Genomic DNA, 15,101 nt, shown 5'->3' on the forward strand with positions numbered 1-15,101 from the left:
ATTTAAGAAACGTGTGCATTTTTAATTAATAAGAATAATTAAAAAAAAACAAATAAGACTACTGTTTTTATTTTTATTTCAACATACTCCTACTGAGAACTTGCTTCTGGACGAAAATTGCATGTTAGTCAATAAATAACCAGTTTTATGTTTCTGTACCTAATTAGCATGAAGGTGTTTCCATTCTTAAGTACCTTTTTGGGGTGAACAGAGATTTGAGATACATAAAAAGGCAGCACTGCTGAACCTCTAAAAAGATCACATAAAAAGGCAGCACTGCTGAACCTCTTAAAAGATCAGAAAAAACCTATCTGAATATTTTGAGAAAATACTGCAATTGAGCATCGCACAAACAATTAGATCAATTATGTGTGCGTGATTTGTTTGGCTTCTCCTGCCATAGAATGTCAAATACAAATAAAACTCAAACTCTATTTATGTCCTAAGTAGCGACTATGTACCTTTTGTTAGTAGATGTAAAGTAAATAAAACATGGTACTATGAGAGCAAGTACCGCTACGTTAACATAATCCATCCCTGCGTAAAAACATTCTGCAAATCTCTAACAGCAGGCTCCGAAAAATTTTTGTTTTCATTTCTGTTAGGTGATTTGCAGAGATTTTTTTTTCTAAATTGAATTATGTGCCTCCTTGGCTCATTAAAAGTTTTGAAACACTGGTCTACATTACTGTAGCCTATCGAGCTCAACCCAAGCTACTGACATCTGCTGACTGATGATGGCATTGCGTATAGCTGAGAGCAGCTCTTCTGTGCCGCGCCATGTGCTGGCCTCCAATGTGCAGTAGAGCAAAGGCAGAGTCTCCAACTGCAACAGTTCCGCCTGGCACATCTCCTCCATCGCACTTTCGTTCCCACACCGTGGAAAAAACTTTCTGTTGGCAAAGCATATTAGTGGATCATGCATGACATTTCAAATAAGGCATAACGTATCCTTACCATGAATGGACTCTCACCTGAGCTTCTTGTGTTTTTTGCTCTTTGGCAGGATGTGGATGACAATGGGATATATGCCTTGTCTCAGCAAACCCTCAACACATGACAGCCCGAGCTCCAACAAACAGTGTTTGTCCTAAAACGGGCATAAAAGATGTGAATTTGAATCAACTCTGACTTTTTTTTTTTTTTTTTTCTTCACAACAGACACAGCAGTAAAAGTAGCTGTGAGCTGTGATGCAATAAATATTGTTGTTGGCAATCCGAGAAAGAATGTTTTGCATCACCTGGGTGATGACCTCCTGGATGGACTTCAGCCGTACGCCCAAAGCTGGCTCTGGAGCCTGGGAATCCAACAAAAATATTTTCTTGTCTCTTCTCTCAGAGTCCAGGATCATCTCTACAAATTACAGGATAGAAATAGGTGACCATACTGCAAAGTAGTGTGTAGAAGTGCAGTTTGGAGATAAGGTGCACTTTAGTGCCAGTTCTTATAATTCTAATATTTTGCCCATACCTGGTGCACAGGTGTCGTATTGTAATCCAGATTCGACAGGCTGCAGCATTCTCTCTATGAGGCCACGGGACAGGATGGATGGTGAGAAGATGACGGGCCGCTTGGATTCAACCTTGACCGGCTGCACTAGGCTGTAAGGGATCAAATGCTCCTCATGGCCTGAGTAAACACACATATGTTTTGAGAAAATGCATAGAAAAAATGATTCAAAAGAGATTTGGATTTATCATTTCGGACCCTTACGTTTGTTCAGTGTGTAAAGAACCTGTTGTGTTGCTCCTATCCCGCGGAATTTGGGGTCCGCTGCCTTTACCAGACGAACTCGACCGAAGGATTTCTTTATGAACTACAGAATATGGATGAATAAATATTATAAATCAATCTTGCAATATAAATATGCAAATCACTAATCCTCACCTTCTTTTTGAAGTCTTTTTGCCCCACGGACATTTTGCGTAACTTGACAAGTAACAGCTGTTGTGCCCTTAAATGGAAAATAGTGTAAATAATTTAGTGTGCAGTGTAATTATTCTTTTTATATTCATCATTATTTTCAGCTACATCAGAAAATAAGCTCCGTATCATATTGAGATGTTTCTTTTTTTTATTCAGCTATATAAAAGCCAGAAAAAATATTGCATTCAGCTCTTCTGATGCATTAAAAGGAAAGCTACAACAAGAAATTTTAAATAAATGAAATATGTACATGGCCCACCTATTATAGTTGGGCATGTCTCCTGCCTGCAGAGTGTCGGCTGTGCGAGGATCCACCAGGGAACAGCGCCAATGATATTTCCCATTATACCTTGTGTCTGTCACATGTATGATGTCATCACAGGACACACCTAGAGACAATGGGTCTCCGAGAGGCCCGATATCGAGATTGACCCGCGCATAAAACGAGTCGGCGCCCTTGAAAGTTGGCAAAGCAAGCTGAGAGCACAGCTTGGCATACGCTGAGGACAAGAAGCAATGGGAAAGCTCAGTCTCAGCAGATTTATTGCATCAAGGTTTTTTTTTTTTGTGCAAACTGACTCACCCTCTGGGTTGCTCTGGTGTTTGAGTGAGGTCGGTTCAGTCCACCATTGCAGAGAAAAATGCGCTACTTCGGCCGTGCACTGGCTGAGCAGAACATTTCCTCCACCGAAAAGAACATTCTCAAGCTGAATAAGGAAAAACGTATTACTGAATAAAATTGATCATGTTGGAAAATACTTGCAATGATCATGGAAAATTTTCCCGAGCGGCAACATAATGACAAATTCGTACCTCCAGGAGCTCACTTCCCTCCTTCAGCCCACATTGTTCCGCTACTGAACCAGTTTGAACGTGGCTGACGAAGATTCCTGTTTGGTTTCCACCAATGATGGTAATGTCTTCAGCCAGACTGGCTTTCCCGTGCTTTGGCGTCATAGGAGGGCTTGAAGATGGAGAGATGGGTGGTATCCTAAAAAAAAAAAGTGGCAAGCTCGCATCATTTTTATCAAGTTTGTTATTATGGAGAATGACAACTACCTTGGACGATGAGCGTTAACAGCAGGTAGATTGACCAGGTCGGGTGGGAAGAAATGAGAATGGAGGGAGTTCCAGGAATCCCAAAGAGAGGGTTCATCATTTTCACCTGAAACACAATTTCCATCCATTTAAAGCTTGCTGAAGATATAAGTGCTCATTCAAATGACGTCTAATTAATAATACCTGCAATATTGTCATTCTCATCGCTGCCCCAGGAATCCAAGTCGAACCTTTTCAAAAGGCAAATAAAGAGAATTTACTGAACACCTGTAGCAGTTGTTGAATGATGGGGACAACAAAAAAAAAAAAACTGACTCTGTATTGAATCTTCGGTTGATGGAGTTCTTACAAGGAGGAAATGGGAATGTTGAGAGCCGATTTATCTCCTTCTCATCTTCTGTCTGAGGATGCAGATGTTGATATTTGTATTTCCCTTCTGTCGATTCCTAATCTGTGAGCTATGTAATACGTACCGGTGACAGTGGATTCTCTTCAGAGTTGGAATGAGAATCTGGAAATGAACGTAAATGATATTCAAGTAAGTAAACCATTGGGCTTGTGAGTAAAAAAATAAAATAAATAACCTACCCTCTGAATTGTCATTGGCTTGCCCTCTGGAGGGCGCCTGTTGTAGATAAGAAAAAAAAAGTCCAATTATGACCTCAAACTAAGCGAGCAGCTCTCTTGCATGTACTAACACGTCAAACATTGCTAAGGAGGACGAGCCCGCAATGTTTTCGTGTTCTCCTAAAATAATGGCGTCCTTATTATAGTTCATAACAAACCTAATGTGTTTGCTACTAAAACTTTTGTGTCAGGTGTAAAAGGGGCATTTTATAGTTCAACGCTCATATCTAAAAATATATTTTCACAGTAACAAAAAATAATATTTGATGACCTTTCGTAACTGAAGATGGGCGCCATTAACAGGAAGGCTCAGGTCCAGGTTGACGGAGCAACAGGGTCCGTAGCACTGGTCTTCGCTGCACAGGGACAGATGGGACTGGAAAACACAGTACAAAGAAATTATGTGTTATATAATACTTGGCAGCGCTTCAAGTATTCCTAACAATCTTTTTTTTTTTATATTAATATTTTTTTTTTTTTACTTTGCTGTGCCCTTGGGGACATGCCACAAAGAAAAAAGCAAACACGCTGGCACAAACAGACCATACAGGTTAAATAATAATAATCTCTCCAGTAACCATATATTCTAGTCCAGTTATGATTCAATTAAGTATTTTGACAACCATTAAATTTAATTTATGTCCAATTAATGACTCAATTTTGACACGCTTCTCAATCATCTGGGTTCATGAAGCGTTGACTTACACAGTGCAGACAGGAGGCGCTCTGCTCCATTTGTTCCCTTCTCTTTTCGCTCTCTCGCTCCAACTCCCGCTGCTGCTGCTCCATGTTGGCTTGCAGCTCTGCGATGCGTTTTCGCAAACGATTCTTGTCCAATAGGCAGTCGGTGTACTCTAACTGTAGGCTGTCGCGACTCCGCAAGGCCTGAAGGAAAACGGAAGATGGTGTGAATTGCAATACTCATGTTGGGATGTTGAGATGAATAATTCCTAACCTGGTCCCGCTCCTTCTCAAGTTCCATGATCTGGTTAAAGTAGGACATACTCCTCTTCTGCTCCGTCTCCCAGTCCAGCTGGAGGGTCCTCACCTTCAGCTGAAGTTGCTCACATTGGGATTGCAGCTGCAAATATCAAGAGCTCTCATCATCAACCTGTTCATTTATGAAGATCCGAAAGAAAATATTCACCTTGTCCCTGTGCTCCTCGGTGCTTTGTATCTCCCCCTGTAGTCTCGTGATGAAGTTGCAGAGCTCCTGTCTCTGATCTGCAGCCTCCCTGCGATCCTGCCGCAGGATATCCACCAAAGCCTGAAGGACACGAACATTAGAAACAAAAAAAGAATCTGAAATGTCTAGAAGATGCACCACAAACATACGATGACTCCAGTATCAGGAAGTGGATCCTTCATCTGACTTCCCGTATTTTGTGGTTTTGGAACGTCAATACTGTAGGATGGCTTTTCTGGTAACGCTGGTGGGCAACCAGGTCCTCCTTTAGACAACAAGCTCTTCTTTGGTTGAATTCGATGTCCATCTGGATTTGCGATTTGATGCTCTGTTCCCGTTAACCTGGACTTTAACTCTTCAACCTGTACGGCGAAACAACACAGAAACGAACAATAACCACATTGAGTGGGTTCCGCTTTGAGTCGTAGAATGGAAAGTTCCACAGTATTTCGATGTTCCCACAGTCTCACTTGCTTGAGAAGTTCTTTCTCGCGTATGGAGGCTTTGCCTTGCTCTTCTAGGGCCCTGGAGTACTTCACAGACTGTTCCAGGTGTCTGTCCTTTAGCTTGCCCAGCTCTCGACTGGCCGACTCCCAGTCTTGACGTAACCTGGATGAAGTCGAGTGTTACATTTTGACTGAAAAGCACGCACACAGTCACTGAGAAGAAAAAAAAATGATGCAGGAACCTCTCGAGCTGGAGTCTGTCATGGCGTAACTCCTGAGTTTTACGTTCAGCGCGGCTACGGTCATCTTCGGCTACCCGACAACGTTGGGATAAGCGGCGTTCGCACATGCGACTGTTTCGAAGCTGCACTCTCAGTTTCCGAACTTCCAGCAGAAGGAACTGAGTCAAACCCTCCGGACCTTCTTCATCTGTGAGAACACTTGTTTGCATTATGTTACATTAAAAGACTTTAGATATGCATTTTTTTTTTTTTTTACCCAAAATAAGAGAGCAGCGCTGTGTTGGCTGCTCTCCAGTCAGCTGTGTGTATTGCTCTGGATGGTAAAACTCCAGTGACTCCATAAAAGCCTGAAGACCTCGCGGACCTTGGCCACGTAGAATGTCCAGCAAACGACCTGTGCCAATTCATAAAAAAAAAAAAAATTCTGTGAGCTATTTAATTTCATGTTATGTTTACGATTTGAGGGGGGGTTCAACTCACCGGCCTTGGAGATACGCAGAGGGTACTGGATGGAGTTGAGCACCTCATCTTCATCCTGTTCATCAATAACTTTACACTGGCGCAGATATGGAGTGAGTTTAGCCGGGTTGAGGATGCGGGTCAGCTTGTGTCGCACTCCTTCCACACGATCCCACAGTTCCTCGCAGTGCTCCTCTGACCATGAAGGCAAAGGTCTGTTTTCCTCCTGAGTAATTTGCCCTTCCTCCGCCCAATCTGTGATGCCTGCATCAAATCATAAAATAAATCTGAATGACATTTTTGAGGAAGATCATTTGGAAAAGCATAAGTCTCATTCCAAATTACATACAGACGTTGGTGGTTTCACTTCTCATTTCTTTGAAATTTTGGCTTATTGTAAGAATGACACATATATAGCATGTTTTGTCTGATTACACTTATTTAATTATCCAATAGTATATGTCCATTAGTGAGTTAAATGTTAAAAATAAGTCTATTGGGAGGCTTGTTGTGACTCATTGTGGGGAGTCGGGAGAATTAACATGCGTGTTTCAGATCTGACAACTACAATGTGAGCCAACAGGCAGGCTGAGACTCGTCTGCTTGCTCCGGAATCTCTGCCACTAATAAACAGTCTAGTGAAATATTATCCTTGTGTAATTTGCACCAAACATCTCAAATGAGTTCTTACTGCAAATAAAATATTCACATTACAGTGACTTAGTGGCTGGAGAAAGAGTTCACTATTGTATTATTGCAACGTAATTGCAAATTGGAACCAGAACAGAAAAATGCGTGGTGACATGAATCACTGACTGTTAAAATGACAAAAGAGGTTGGACGTAGAGTTGTAAAATCAAACGGAAGGGACTTTTATTATGCTTCGTCTCAGTCCAATGTCCAAGCTCGTTTTTATATGGCACTGTGTTGTACTAGATAAAAATCTCATTTTGTTATAGACACGTGCTTTTTAATTTAACCTCCAGAATTTAGTTTGATCAGTTTCTAGCGGGGGGGCTGTAATATGCTTCATCATGTTTTTCATTTAACACTAACACTCATTTTAATATATAAATATGTGAAAGGAAACTATGTGTAATACTAGTAAGCAAAATAGAGAAGTGTCATAACAAAAATTACTTCAACCTTCCTGTTATGTTCATTTCTCAGAAAGTAATTGCAACACACTGTGACTTCAGTCGTTTTTGTGTTACAAAAAGCAATTAATTAATTTGTAAATAAATTTCCATAAAGGTAAATATGCTACAAATGGAACTGCATACAAACTAATTTAATTGCAATAAACAAACCTATCATGATAATAAATATAAACTAAAATTTTAGTTTGTTTGCCAAAAATGGTATTCATAAAATACTTTTTAAATAATCGTTCATCAAGAGATATTTATTTTAATTTATATTATAAACGCAAACTTGTTTTTTGGGGTTCTCAAAATGGACTTACCGCTCATGTTGCCTGCCAAGCGTCTTGTTGACGTCCAGAATCCAGACTGCTCGGTGCATTCATGACCTCCCATTCATAACCGGAGGTGAGTCAGGGGAGACACAAAACACATGACAGTAAATCTGTGTGTGTTAAGAGTGTGTCCCGAATGAGTCATGAGCAGCTGGAGGTTCTTATCTTTATGTCTGGCTTGCTGTGTCATTATTGTGCCGCTAGACGGCGCTGTTTACCAACGTTTGTACAAACAAAAGACAACAAACATGTTTTCTTAAATCAGGTCAACAAAAATGACAGTAGTTATTCCCAATATAAATATCACAATAACTATTCATATTGGTAAAAGTACTAAATCTAAAAAAAAATCAACTAAAATACCCTAAAAAAAATCAATGTTGATCTTATTTTTTCAGGCTTAGACAAAACAGTTTTGAATCCCAGTAATTAAGTGTTTCTACTTTCTACCATTGAATGTTACCAATGTACAAAGTTGAATTAATCTGTAGAAGGAAATAAAGTTTTGCCATAGCAAATTGGGAATATCTTCAACAAATCAAGCCATAAGATTGTGACTCACCCTCGGAGCTGCCCCAGTTTCTTCAAACACTTTTCTCAATGTAGTCATCAAAATACTAGGACACACAGTTTCACTTTATAGATTTGTGTAGGTCGTACGATACTCCAAAATGCAGCGATAGCAACAATTGAAGAAATCTTAAATGTGTCTCATCCCAAAAGCAAAGCTGTTTGGATATTGGGTGGGTGGAATTTTCAGAGTGTAGAATGGCATGGGGTTGAGGGTAGGTTTGAAATGTCTAGGAAAAGTGTTCAAGAGCAGCCGAGAATTACGAGCTTCTTGGGAGAAGAATGTCTCGTTCTTGGCAGAGTGACAAAGCTGGCAGGCCACCCTGTTTTTTTTTGTTTTTTTTTTCCCAACTGTCTGAGTGTGTTTGCGGTCTGGATGCTGATGCTGAGATTGCACGATTAAAACAAGACACCATACTTAGGAACCCGCATGGACACCCAGAAGATGGCTCCATGAGGAGGAATAAATCAATAAAGCTGACGTTATCAAGTTGAAGAAGGTTTGGAAATAATATCGGTCTGCCTGCTTGAATGAATGAATGAATCCGAGAAATAAATCAAAATTCTCACCTGTATGCTTTTCTCCTGGATTGAGTCGGCCTTTGTTTTCATCCTTTGACGGCTCGACGTGAAGATGGGCTTCTTGCCGGCCGGCCGCATCGGTTGAGCATTCCTGTTGTCTCTAAGGTGACAGCAAGACAGAGGGACTATTGACAGCAGCCCTGGACCTCACAGTCTTTTCACACTGGAATGTCATTACAACAAGCTTGCTCACACCGAAATAGATCTTGGCCGACTTGCTACAACTCATGTATATTTCTTTGTATTTTTTTTTTTAAACCATTGCCGAAATTTCACTTAAGCACAAATTTGATTTCTAAATGCCGTCACATATGCACAATTCAAAAGCCACTACAGAAAGTTCTTTTTTTTTTTTATATTCGAGTATGTTCCATTTGACCCCCCCCCCCTCCTCACCCTTCCACAGCTTCTTCTATGACTCAAGCACATAGTCGGCGCTTTGTGTGTTTTTTTTGCTTTCAGAAAACAGAAGCATGGTGACATGAGTAATTGGGACAGATGTAAATATGGATAAGGCAGTGATTTTTTTTTTGGGGTCAGTATAGCAGTAGAACCAACTGGAGGGATGCAAATGATTTGATATGAATAAAAACTCTAAAAACTCCATTTAGAAATTTTGTTCACCAGATTCATTCATACACAAAAATGAACTCACGTTGCCACGCTCCCTTTACTTTCCGTGTTTCTTTGACAACAGTGAGATCTGAGGCGAAGTTGGAATTACAGGGTGCAGCCTTCTAAAAGTGAACTCCACCACAATTTTGAACAGGACACCAACCACTGCAGATAAATTTCCAGACAGTTTAAAAAAATGCATTTTTTTTTCCCCACCATGGTTACAAAAAATAACATTTACATAAAATAAACAGTACGGTGGGAAAGATATAGATTGGATTGATTGGAAGCTATTAAATCAATAAGTATTCCATCAATGTAACGAGAAGATGCCATTAGTGACCTGACACCAAACGTTTCAAAACAAACAAGCAGCAGTATTGAGTTGAGGAAAACAAAGGTTTGGGTGTACTAAGTGTCTTTTTGAATTGTTTTGTTGTGACCCAGAAAGCGCTCCGGTCCAAAAAAATAACAATGCTCTATTGTTTCCGAGCCAAGTCTCAGCTTCCGGCGTCCACGCATAACATCGAGAGCTATCCAAAAAAATGGGATGGGATTATCTTTCAAATAATGTACTCCTAAATCAATCTTACCACAAACAGTCATCATCATCATCATCCAATTATCTCATTATCTGATTAATTGTCGCCAGACTTACATCTGGATTCCCGAAGTGGAAACAAATAGAAGTGATGAAGAGTGATGCTGTCATTAGTCAAACGCCTCCCCCCCTCCCTCCCTGAATTTCAGAAGCGAGGTTCAGTGTGTCAGGAGTTCTCGCTTCTTGGCATCCTGTATGATTTGTGAGAGACATTTTCCGTGAAAACTTTCTATCTCGGACGCTTTAAGTCTCCTTAGCTTCGTGTTTTAGCTTCTTTGGAACCGATAGCAATGTTGGAAAACTGCTTTTTTCCAAGCGCCAGTCAAATCTGCATGAAACACACACACCATTGTAGCACGCACATAAAAGAGCGTATCAATCCCATGAGTAGCTGGAGAAAAAAAAGGAGCGATGACACTGATGGGAGTTTTCAAAGAGATCAATGTCACGCGACTGAATGAAGGTCAAAGGTGACAACATTCCAAATGAGTACAGGCAGCTGTGTCCATCAAAGAAATCATTTTATAAAATGTGCAAAAATGCACGTTGTGCTCAGAAAAAAGTTAAAACCTCAAATGACCATTGCGAATCTTGTCGAACAGCTCAGAGTGAAATCAACTTTCACAATCATCATCATCGCCACCCCTTACTACTCTTGCTCCGCCCCCTCTTCCTCTCCATCGCTCTCTTTCCACTTGCCACCAGCATTGCCAACGTGCAGCTGCCCTGCACTGATGCAAACTTTTATGGCCAGACGGAAATAAAGAAATTGTGGAGAGGACAGTGAAACCTTTTTTTTAAAGGTAAGACTATGCAGGAAAGTAATGCATGCAAGATATTTTTGATTTATGATTTAATTTCAACTCCGGTTGGCAATGCAAGATTGATTGGTAGATGATTGCGCAACAAGTCTGTAAGGTTATTGGTAATTTTACATGCAAGTGCTAAAAGGGCTAAAAAAAAATTAATACCATACTTCCAAATCAAGCTCGAGTGAGTTAATTGGGTTAGTAAAGGTTGAGTGAATGCATAGGCATCAATTACCCAGACTAATTTGACAGCCGCATTCCACGACACGACCACTTTGAGGTTTCATGAACTACACCTCGCTGTAGATGTTTGCATGGTGGGCGTTTAGAGAAGCATTCACTTAAAAGTGCTTTGTTCAAATGCGTTCAAATGTGTTTGCACTTCAGTTCTGTTGACAAAAGGCCTTTGTTAAAAAAAAAAAAAAGAAAACTGACTGATTGATGACAAGGATTAAACTAATCATGAAGATTGATGAGGGTACTTAACTTGCATATTTTTTTCCCTCTTTTAAAAAGTCAACTTGACACGATGACATCATCATATGTCAAGTTCAGATTTCACTGACCTTTGTCAGTTCATGAGGAATTCACGTTTGCAGTAAACCTTAAGAGAATAAAATCGAGTAGGCCAGGAAATGGTTTTGCCACGTTGATTCTTGTGCCGGTTATATTTTGGATCCACCACGCGTAATGATCAGGGTTATTCTGACCTCAACCATATTTAGCTAGTGCTGCCCTGCAAAAAAAAGGACAAGCCACTCTCAGGACACACATTTGATGTCTGAGCCAGTGAGACTTTACTTTGCTGTGAAGTCATTTCCTGCTCCACTTTCGAGCACAATGATACCACATGTAAGATTTAAACAGTACATGTGCATGTGGTAGGCAGAGTGACAAGAGAACGAAACATCGGTTAGCCGCTACAGAATCTAAAATGTCCTCTTTAGACTGTTCCAAAACTTTTATTTCTCAACATCTCCGGATGCTTTTATCTGATTGGCCTCGATAGATGACATCCTGCTTAATTTTGCGTAATCAATCATGTCGTTTACGCGAAACAAAATTGTTGATGGAAGTCTGCAATTATAAATTATTTGTCTAACTTGTTTATCCGCATGGCCTTAATCGCACGTAGCCAGGCAGGCAATCCATTTAACTTCTCATCTGTAGAATTGTCCACGCTGTCACATTTGTAACATCTTCTATATTATCCATTTGGAAAATTTGGCCCATCTGAAAAAAAAACGAGATTACTTGTCGATTTAAAAATACTAATCCAAGGATCAAGCAAGAGTAGCATCTTGCTGAAGGTGTTACATCACCATTTGGAAGTGGCAGCACCTTCATCTCGACTGAATTAATCCAATAGTGTGACCTCGAGGAGTCACGTGATCACGGCTTACAACTCTGGTGTACTCGAACGAAAACACGCCCACACGTATAAACACTAAAAGCGGGGCCCTAATTTCGACAAATACTTCAGCATGGAAACTTTTTTTTTTTTTAATCACAGGAGCAGGAAAGTCTAAATTCTTGACACATGTTGCATCCTTGGACAACAGGATGAAAATGTTCCCAGCATTGATCTTGACCATCTGCTTGACAGGCCGTGCGTGTTTTCGATTAGTTTGTAAATCTGCTCCCTCTGTTTATATTCCCTTTGCTCGGCTGACTGAAAACAGAAACCTTGTAGTACCTGGAAGCTATCAGAGAAGTAAGTGGATTGAAGACGCCAGAGAGCAAGTGAGGGAGTCACAGTCGGGGGGCGGTAGACAGAAGGGATTAGAACCTAATCCAACGCACGGACAATCCCGAAGAAGCCTTATCTTTTTTTTTTTTCGCTAGGGAGACTCAAACAGAACAGTTACCAGATTGTCGCTTTTTTGAAATGACCCCCCTGCTGACTTTTTTTTTTCTTCTTCTCAAAAGGCTTGGCGTTCTTGGGTGAAGGAGTTCCAGGAAAGAGCAGACAAAGGATCTTGGTGACAGGATGGTGCCACACATGGATAAACCTCTTCAGCAGCAGATGATGCATGACGCTGGGATCCACCCTGCCTTACACAAGATTCTCTCAGGAAGTGAAGATCTTTTCAACACAAAGGACCCTCTACCAGTAAGCTACAAGACCTCGGGCGAAGGGAATGACTTTCTTGAAAACAGCATTTAGAAGATTCTGACCCAAGTCAAATGTAGTTCTCACATTATTCATTTCTTCTCTCTCTTTTTCCACAGTGGAGCAAATCCGGAATTCTAAACTAACTCTTCTTTAATAAGACTTTTGGATACAAAATTAAAAAGAAACTTACCCGTCATGAGTCTTGGAAAACTACCAGGGATTAAAGGCCTCGTGTCTGCAGGCTCTCAGGAGAGACGTCGTTTCAAGAGCGACCTCTCGGTGGACATGATCAGCCCGCCGCTGGGCGACTTCCGACACACCATGCACGTGGGCCGCGGCGGAGACGTGTTTGGCGACACTTCTTTCCTCAGCAACTACGGAGGTGTCAAAGAGCCGGGGAGCCCCGACTCGGCTAACAGCTCCAAGTCGACGGGTTTCTTCACACGTACCTTTAGGCACATCCGGAAGAATTCCGGACCACGGGGGGAACCCCGGAACTCTTCATCCCCGCCGCCTGACATCTCCCCCATCATCAAGAACGCCGTTTCGCTGCCCCAACTCAACATTGATTCTCCGAACGGTCGCCTGCCGAGGCTCCCGAATTCCATCAGCGCGACGGATAGCGCCATCTGCACGTATGGTGAGATCATGTTGTGATGCGCCTCCTGCTGCTCAGTCTCCAGCAGAGCAAACAACGTGAAGCGCTGCAAACAAAAAACAGGACAATAAATCTCAGCGCAGATACAGAAAATTGGCTTCCTTTCAATGTCATTCCCACAATCCTCCGGGACAACCAGAAAACAGGTGGTCTTGTCCTTCTGACTCATCACCGAGGCAACACCTGTAGTTTTAGCCTTGTTACACAAACATGCGGAAAAACTGCATGCTTTAAAATCAGTGCGTTATAATCTATGTCTAAGTGGGACTATGAAATTCTGCGTTCACAACATGACCCCGCGATTCATTTGGAATGCTAACCGATGGGAGATGTGCATGTAGCTGGATGCCGATACTCGACTGGAAATCCCCGTTCTTTTCCAAGATTAATCATGAACCACTTCAAGAGAATTTTTTTTCCAGCTAACTTGTGTGGTTTCAACCGAGGGATGATGATGATGACGTGTTATTTTTAACTTTAGCAGTATATCTATTCATGTTTGTGACATCATTTTTGTTGTTATTTTAAATATAGTTTAAATATATACATATAATATATATATTTAATATTATATATGTATATATATTTGCTATTATATATATATATATATTATTGTATATATATTGTTATTTTAAATATAGTTTAAATATATAATATATATATAATATTACATATATATATAATATTATTAGATATATATTGTTATTTTAAATATAGTTTAAATATATATAATATATACTATATAATATAGTTTAGCAAGTTATGAAATGTTTACATCTATAATTTTTTTTTTTGTGTGTGCACAGGTATCCAATCTGGATTTGTCACCCTGCCTCGCTTCTCCCGCCTCGACAGACCGTTTCTAGACGGAGAGCACAGAGTGTCTATGCGAGAACGAAACGGTAAACCCGTGACCCGTTCGGACTCCCTCACCTCCTTCACGTTAGATCTCGGCCCCTCTCTGATGTCCGAGGTTCTGGGTTTGTTTGACAACCCCAGCTACCTCCAGGAGGTCAGCAAGGTTGTCGCAGCAGAGGAGGAAGAGAAAAATGACGAGGAGGATGATAGATCTCTAACAGAGACATTTGTGAGTTCGACCAACTCGTCAGTGCGCGGCGGATCATCGAGAAGGATCGTGAACAGTAAGGAGAATTCTTGTAGCAGCAGCTGGACAGAGGAGGACAGGAGATCAGTTGCGTCATCCTCCAAATCTCCTCCAAGGTCTCCCCCCATAAAAGAAGCTGTCATGGAGTCAGAGCAATTCCAGAGGGCAGCTGATGTGCTGTCTCGACATTACGGAGGAGGGCCCGTCACAAGGCTGAGTCCTCCTCTCTCCAAAACACCATACGCGTTTTCTGAAGAGGAAGAAGAAATCAAAGTGTAGATCAGGATGAGGAATACCACTCTGCAGTCATCTTGCTGCCACCATTTTATACAATTTATTTAAATTATTGTAATACCACATCTGGTTTAGAGATTTAGCTTTCTTAGTGTAAAGGAATTAAAAGGGATTCACACTTTTTTAGTAGTAAATGGTTAAATGTGAGCAATTTATAAACACATTATTTGAATTGTGTTGTCATTTACTGTTATAATGCAAGTAAAAAAGCAATTTGTTGTTAATAAAGTTTCTTACAAAATATTTCCTTCCTGGTTTAGTAAATGATTGCTTTCCTTTCATCCAATAGTTAACTGTATTAATCCCCGGGTTATATGTATGGTAATAT

General features: G+C 40.7%; 2 protein-coding genes across 4 annotated transcripts; one reads left to right on the forward strand and one right to left on the reverse strand.

Moving 5' to 3' along the window:
* Positions 1 to 59: 59 nt before the first annotated feature.
* On the reverse strand, positions 60 to 13,051 carry zmp:0000000896 (caspase recruitment domain-containing protein 11). Of its 3 annotated transcripts, XM_049745991.2 has the most exons (27): positions 12,907 to 13,051; positions 9,231 to 9,355; positions 8,564 to 8,675; positions 7,412 to 7,477; positions 5,968 to 6,210; positions 5,744 to 5,881; positions 5,488 to 5,674; positions 5,270 to 5,408; positions 4,949 to 5,161; positions 4,761 to 4,880; positions 4,569 to 4,694; positions 4,319 to 4,498; positions 3,885 to 3,989; positions 3,575 to 3,611; positions 3,460 to 3,497; positions 3,302 to 3,387; positions 3,170 to 3,216; positions 2,987 to 3,092; positions 2,741 to 2,918; positions 2,511 to 2,634; positions 2,187 to 2,427; positions 1,889 to 1,955; positions 1,715 to 1,817; positions 1,472 to 1,630; positions 1,242 to 1,354; positions 975 to 1,090; positions 60 to 893 (listed from the first exon to the last, which is right to left on the reverse strand). In XM_049745991.2, the coding sequence occupies exons 4-27, from the start codon at positions 7,416 to 7,418 to the stop codon at positions 686 to 688; spliced, it is 3,081 nt and encodes a 1,026-aa protein (XP_049601948.1). In that variant the 5' UTR covers positions 7,419 to 7,477; positions 8,564 to 8,675; positions 9,231 to 9,355; positions 12,907 to 13,051; the 3' UTR covers positions 60 to 685. The 3 variants fall into 3 exon arrangements, with proteins under 3 accessions (XP_049601948.1, XP_049601949.1, XP_049601947.1); XM_049745992.2 differs by lacking the exons at positions 8,564 to 8,675; positions 9,231 to 9,355; positions 12,907 to 13,051 and adding an exon at positions 7,986 to 7,994; XM_049745990.2 differs by lacking the exons at positions 8,564 to 8,675; positions 9,231 to 9,355; positions 12,907 to 13,051 and having other exon boundaries at positions 7,412 to 7,967.
* On the forward strand, positions 10,448 to 15,016 carry cdc42ep1b (CDC42 effector protein (Rho GTPase binding) 1b). The gene is made up of 4 exons (XM_049746103.2): positions 10,448 to 10,594; positions 12,530 to 12,713; positions 12,833 to 13,356; positions 14,181 to 15,016. The coding sequence occupies exons 3-4, from the start codon at positions 12,912 to 12,914 to the stop codon at positions 14,756 to 14,758; spliced, it is 1,023 nt and encodes a 340-aa protein (XP_049602060.1). The 5' UTR covers positions 10,448 to 10,594; positions 12,530 to 12,713; positions 12,833 to 12,911; the 3' UTR covers positions 14,759 to 15,016.
* Positions 15,017 to 15,101: the final 85 nt, after the last annotated feature.

This window comes from Syngnathus scovelli, chromosome 16 (genome assembly GCF_024217435.2).
Source record: "Syngnathus scovelli strain Florida chromosome 16, RoL_Ssco_1.2, whole genome shotgun sequence".
In the NCBI taxonomy this organism is placed as follows: domain Eukaryota; kingdom Metazoa; phylum Chordata; class Actinopteri; order Syngnathiformes; family Syngnathidae; genus Syngnathus; species Syngnathus scovelli.